Source organism: Pyxicephalus adspersus, chromosome 2, assembly GCF_032062135.1.
Source record: "Pyxicephalus adspersus chromosome 2, UCB_Pads_2.0, whole genome shotgun sequence".
Taxonomy (NCBI): Eukaryota; Metazoa; Chordata; class Amphibia; order Anura; family Pyxicephalidae; genus Pyxicephalus; species Pyxicephalus adspersus.
The window spans coordinates 84,323,070-84,329,217 of record NC_092859.1 but is presented as its reverse complement, the minus strand read 5'-3'; the positions used below and the strand labels follow the sequence as shown (position 1 = coordinate 84,329,217).

At 36.6% G+C, this 6,148-nt stretch overlaps 1 protein-coding gene across 1 annotated transcript in view; it reads left to right on the top strand.

Annotated features, from left to right (window-relative positions):
• The window catches only part of LOC140323873 (uncharacterized), a 16,565-nt gene continuing 10,417 nt past the window's right edge, over positions 1–6,148 (top strand). The window contains exons 1-6 of the mRNA XM_072401273.1: positions 1–150; positions 1,041–1,161; positions 2,383–2,514; positions 3,748–3,858; positions 5,207–5,360; positions 5,839–6,085. Of these exons, the coding sequence (XP_072257374.1) occupies positions 2,401–2,514; positions 3,748–3,858; positions 5,207–5,360; positions 5,839–6,085 (626 nt within the window). The 5' untranslated portion in view covers positions 1–150; positions 1,041–1,161; positions 2,383–2,400. The remainder of the gene's footprint in view (positions 151–1,040; positions 1,162–2,382; positions 2,515–3,747; positions 3,859–5,206; positions 5,361–5,838; positions 6,086–6,148) is intronic.

Sequence of the window (6,148 nt, the reverse complement as noted above, 5' to 3'; positions counted from 1 at the left end):
GTATATTTATCCAACTGGGCAATTGGCTGTGTGTCAAAGTTACTCAGGACTGTCATATGGAGGAATTTATACCAACATCTTCTCTCCAGAGCAGGACATTCTAGGTACATTCACCCCATTTGGGCATGGCAGCGTTTTTTTTCCCGACAGGTTAGTGCTATTTTTTATGCATGGCCTCACTAGTAAATCATATGAAAGTCTTTAATATTCTCATAGCTACATTGCTTGCAAACATAACAAATTAGAACTGTGATATATATCATTACCTAGAACTACCATTTTCACATAGTGGGACTGACTTATTAAAAAATTGGTAGAAAGGAATTGTGGGGGTGTGGCCCACATCAACCTTTATAAGTTACCTAATTTAACCTAAGGCTACGTACACACATTGGACTTTTGTCGTTGGAAAGGATCTTTCACAACAAAACACTGAAAGATTCATGAACGAGTTATGTACATACAGTGCTGTTCTGCTCTATAAAGGGGGTGGGGGACAAGCGAGCGGCACCCACTGCGCTCTTCCCTCTTCACTTGTATTGTGATTGTCCGTCGTTCATGGATTGACCGGTATGGATTCATGAACGACATCTGAGTGCTGTACTTGCGTCACAATCTCATCCGATGCTAGACCTGAAGCGATAATTAGTCGGGAATCATATGACGTGTGTACGTAGCCTTAGTCCTAGTTCCACATTTCAAATGAGATATTGCTTTAAAAATAGCCGGAAAATGCAAACTTGACCCTATTTAAATTAGGAAACGTATATTTTTAATAGGAACCTCAACAATGACAACCACCACTTTTTCTTATACCTTTCTACTGACAGCTGGATGTTGTTACTTACTAATGCATACTAATTTCATTGCATTTTAAAAGAAAATTTAAAAAATAGGTTAGCTATAACTTAATACCTTAAAAAGCTATAAAAAACGTTATTTCAGCTCACAAAATAAAATAATGTAAAGTATTTTTGCCACAGACAGTATTTTATTAAATTTAGGTCATTTCATTTAATTACATTTATTCTGTTTTCTAGCAACTGTTATTTATTGCATTACAATCAGACTGGTGGAGTTGTGACTGACAAAGAAGGAGAAGCAATAAAAGAATGGGACTGGCCAAAGAAAGGAAAATTACCTGACCCTATTACATTACAGGTACACTTTAGCGATAATGATTATATTGATAGTGAAAGATAATTTTTATGTGTTGTGGATAAAAGAGAAAATTTTTTTAACACACTAGCTGTTTCGATAACACTAGTCCTTAAATTTTTAAATAAAATTACATACCCTTATCAGGGCTGTTTCAGGGCATAGAAATATAAGTTGTCAGCTAGGACGCTGCTACTATAGGCATAAGTAGGTGGGTAAGCACAGCTCTTTTAGAAAAGGTGGGCACAGCTCTTTTTTTTAGTAATTGCTATGTCTTGGAAGCATATAAAGGGTTGCAGTTGCTGTAATGGCTTGCCGAGGACACTAAAATGGCTAGAGATGGCCCTGCCCATTAGAATACACAAACACTTCCCCACACAATCTGCTGATTGCTCTTGTAAGGTCTTTTACATAACTAATACATACGGCGCAGAGGAAGCACAGGGTGACGCCATCTTCGTTGTTCTTCTTTTGCCTACGTCACCCAAACTCGCACGCGCACTGGGATCGGGTGACAAATGCCACTGTATTTGTAAAAAAAAAAGTGCTGATCTCACTGCGCATGCAAGGAGCTTTAAAAAAAGGCGTTTATTGAAAAAAACAACAAACACTTTTTCACTTTTTATAGAAAGCTTATCTACCCTTCTGTATAAAGTAAAAATTGTGGTGATAGGCCTGCCTTAAGTTCTCTGGAATACCTTGAAACTGTGTCTTTAAATTGCCTTCATTATAGTATATGTATATTTTATCATGATTTTATGGAAAAGTGAGTACCTGCCAGAGTTAGATGAAGTTGTTACATGCATGTATCTTAAGATAACCCTACTGAATGCAATGTATTTTTATAGAAATATGTCTTTTCCCTCTCTTTCCAACATAATACATGTCCACCAGACATTGGGTCTGATTTATCAAAGCTGCCTAAGACTGGAGAGGATAGACTATCATGGATGAACATCCAGCAAACCTGGAGTGGAAAAAGTACAGGATTTAAATTTTTTTGCCAAATAATAGCAAATGAGTTTAGGAATTCAGTTTAATGTTTGCAATATCACCCAGGATCTTCTATGATAATCTACCTTTTCCAGTCTTGGGGAGCTTTATTAAATCAGGCCTGGTGTTTAAAAGGTTAAAGTTAGAAATGCAGTTTCTTAGACATAAGCTCTTTTTATGTACAATAATTTGTCTAGAGAAATTGAAATGGAGTTTCTTGCTTTTCTGTAGGTCAATGAATACCTCTCCATGAAGATTGCTGGACAGTTTGCCATTAGTTTGACTTACAAATGGCAGCAAGAGATGATACGTTTATCTCTTTCACCACTTCAAGACATCCCTCCTCCACAGCCTGAAAATCTGGTAAGCTCATCCAAAGACCAACACCAAAAACTTTTTATTAAATGCAGTAAAATGAACAGGTACACATTTCACATATGCATTTGCAATTTTCCATTTTAAGAGGGAATTGGTAAAAGAGCAGAGAGAGGAAAGTGAGGGAAGGGTAATAGGGGGGTGGGACAGATCGGTGGGAGGATAGTAAGAAGAGGTGGAAGATGAGTAAACATGGGGAGCATTAGTCTCGTTGGGGTCAAAATTTGTATTGACTCGACTGGTACAAGAAAAAGAGATTGTATCAGTGGGACGCAAATATACTAATATGGGATCTTGCCCCGCAGGGTTTCTATGGCATAACATGCGCTATATTTAAGGGAGAGAGGAAGGTAGAACCAACAGGTGAACAAATGGTCAGCCCGACCTTCAGAGTCAATCTCTAGGTCTACCTTCAGGCATTCTAGATACATCAAACTGATTAGGTCGTTAGATAGCATAGTGATATCAGGTGGCGTGGGCGAAATCTTTTGATGCATAATCACTCTGTGTGGATCCACTGCTTGTGTGCAGCTTCCTTTGGGGATAGGGATGTTCCCCAATGATTGAATAGGAAGAGCAGGGGGTCCAGGGGGTGTATCCAATATAATCCTCTCCTTGTGGAAAGGCTGGGTTATGTTTGATGGTCAGATGCCTGGAAATGAATGGAGAAACTGCAGGCTCTCCACGTTAAAATAGTGTTTCGGAACAGGATGCTGCTGTGTATGTGTGTCAGTAATTGAGATATAGGACAGTGAAGGATTTGTACTGGTTGCCAGGAGGTACCATAGGCTGAGTCTAGGTGAAAATCCGTAAAGACTGAGGTGGCCTTTAACCAATCAATACAAATAAGCCAGGATGTACACCCTAATGTTGGATATGTCCAAGCCACCCTCGGTCATCCTCAGATAAAATGTTTGTAACAAAATTTGTGGTTTCTTGACTTACCAGAAGAAACAGAACATGGGCTTGTTTAGTTGTTTAACATCTGCATGTTTGAGTAGTAGTAGAAGAGTTTGCAGGGGGTAAAGTAGTCTAGCAAAGCTTATCATATTGACTAGTTGTATTCTGCCAAAGGGTAAGAGTGGCAAGGACTTCCAATTGCGCAGCTCTGCATAGATTTTATTAAATGATGAGGAGTAGTTCAATTGGTATAGACAAACATTTTTTAGCCTTCTTTTGGTTATAAATGTTTAGACACCAATTTATCCTCATTTTTTTAAGGGTCAGCTTTTGACAAATGAACATTTTTCCTCAAGAACTGCCAAAGAAATGGCCAAGGTGAACAGAAAAAAGGCAAAGGAGAAAGATTTAAAGAAAAGTACAAAGAGAACTGTAAGTATAATCAATGTTTGACGATGCAACATTTTTATACCATGGTACCAAGTTACATATAGCCTTGGAAATCCTAAGTGTGCTTAGAAAGTGTTAATAGCACTTGGTTAAAAGTATTGACTAAAATCCATTATATTATAACCACCAAGTGTAACAGTCAAAGTAAAATGACAGTCCCATTTTAGACAAAAGTCAAATACATTAGTTTATATCATGGTATGTGTTAATATTTATCAAAAATAATTTTTCTGTGTACTAGTAATTATTTTACATGGGGGCAGCCATTTTCGCACATTACATTTCCTTCCTACTTTGCAGTGCTACACAGTGGTTGTTCAGAAAGTCTATGCCTCAGCCTTTATATTGCAATCAATGCTTATTCCAGGTGCTTATATTTTATCTCTACAGTTCTCAGTAACTACACTGAAAACTGTTTTATATGGCTAACTTTCTAAAAAACACAAATTGTTGCACAACTAAGAGCAGTCAAGCCATGACCCTCACATAACCCTCATCTATGCAGTGTTTCTTTGTATTCACAAAGTAAAATATTACTGTGTGCTCATGTCTCATACATTCTAAATTACAACTATTGTTCTAAAAATCTATTCTTCTTATATGCAATCAATAGTCCATGTAATACAAACTACACGTGAAAACACAACTTTTGTCCACAGCATTGTATTTTTTATTTGTTTTGTTGTTGATAAATGAGAAAAGGGTAGCATGAGAGATTTATAACATTCTTTAATAAACCCTAAACCCTAAAACAAACCCTAAAACAAAACCCTAAAACTAACCCTAAACAAATTCAGGCTGGAAGCTGTAACATAACAGCTCATATATATCTCATGACAAAGAAGCCAAGTGGACAGAATAAAATACAGGCCCAGCATGGTTTCATAAAATCTTATGAATTTCTATCTATGTTATCTATGTTTCTTTGAAGACAATATCAGCCATTGACAAATTGTAATTCTTATCACTGTTTATTTATTTAGAACCAAAATGTTCTAGTACCAGGTAACTAAAATTGGTTTATGCGCCAGTAAACCATTTAATTTAATGTTTCTAACATATACTATACATATTTACACTATAGGATTTCATTTACTTGGACCAGCTGTTGTCAAAAGTGCAGTAGTAGCAATAAAATGTTATTATTTGTGTATTTCTTGCATTAATTAGATACAGCATAGCAAAATGGTAACTTTGCAATGATGTACCCATACACTTTCTTATTTATGCATGCAATTTAAGTAGATAAGGTGATGTGAAATTATTGGTTAAGATATTCTTGTGCCTTTTATCACAAGATGTGTACACCTATTTATATTTTATAATTCAGACGATTTTATCAGAACTGGTTAGGACTCTTGAAATTCCTGAGGACTATATCAGCCCTGCAAATGATCTAAATGCAGCCACAGAGCTTCGGAGGTTTCAGAGAAAGATCAGAAATATTGCAGAGGATTGGATGGAACATTATAGACTGGCTTCTGGTAAGTTCTGACTATTTTGCTCTGAAACAGAAACGCATTCCTTAACACTCAATGAATAAATACACTTTTACAGAATTTATTTTTTACTGTAACAATCCTTTCTCTGGTAACATGAATACAGAAAAATACATGCAATATTAGTACTGCTGAGTCGCTGTGGAGGTTAAGATTTGCATTCCAACAGGTGTATTTTCACGAAAGGTAAAATGTATTTGTTTTGTTGGTAAAAAAGTGTAACACTGGAGTGATAAGTGATAAAATTTCAGGTTGATCCATAAAGTCCCTGTTCCTTTGCCTAATGGTAGCACTGCTGCAAGCTCAGGGGAAACCCAAGAGTTGATCTCCTGGTCCCCCCTTGTATTAGGATGAGGATGACAAATGTCTTTTGTGATAACAGATTAAAGGTATTCTACATAAGACCTTTATGAGGTCTTCAAAATGTTAAAATTTTGTTAATAACATTAGTGTGATTTCACAGGACTTGATTCACCTCACATACAAAGAATGTCTGATGCACCTCCCAAGACATCTCGGAAAAGGAAAGTCCAATCTGCTGCTTCTTTCCCAGTAACTATACCTGTGCCAAAGACCCAGCTTGTCACAGAAACAAATGAGAGGAATGTACCAAGCAAAGAAGGTTCTCATCTACATGGACGCTTCCTGTCAGCTCCTGCCCATCCACATAACATGCACTGGGATACATCCCTGAGCTCTGCTTCCCCCAGGTATAGAAGTATATATATATATATATATATATATATATATATATATATATATATATATATATA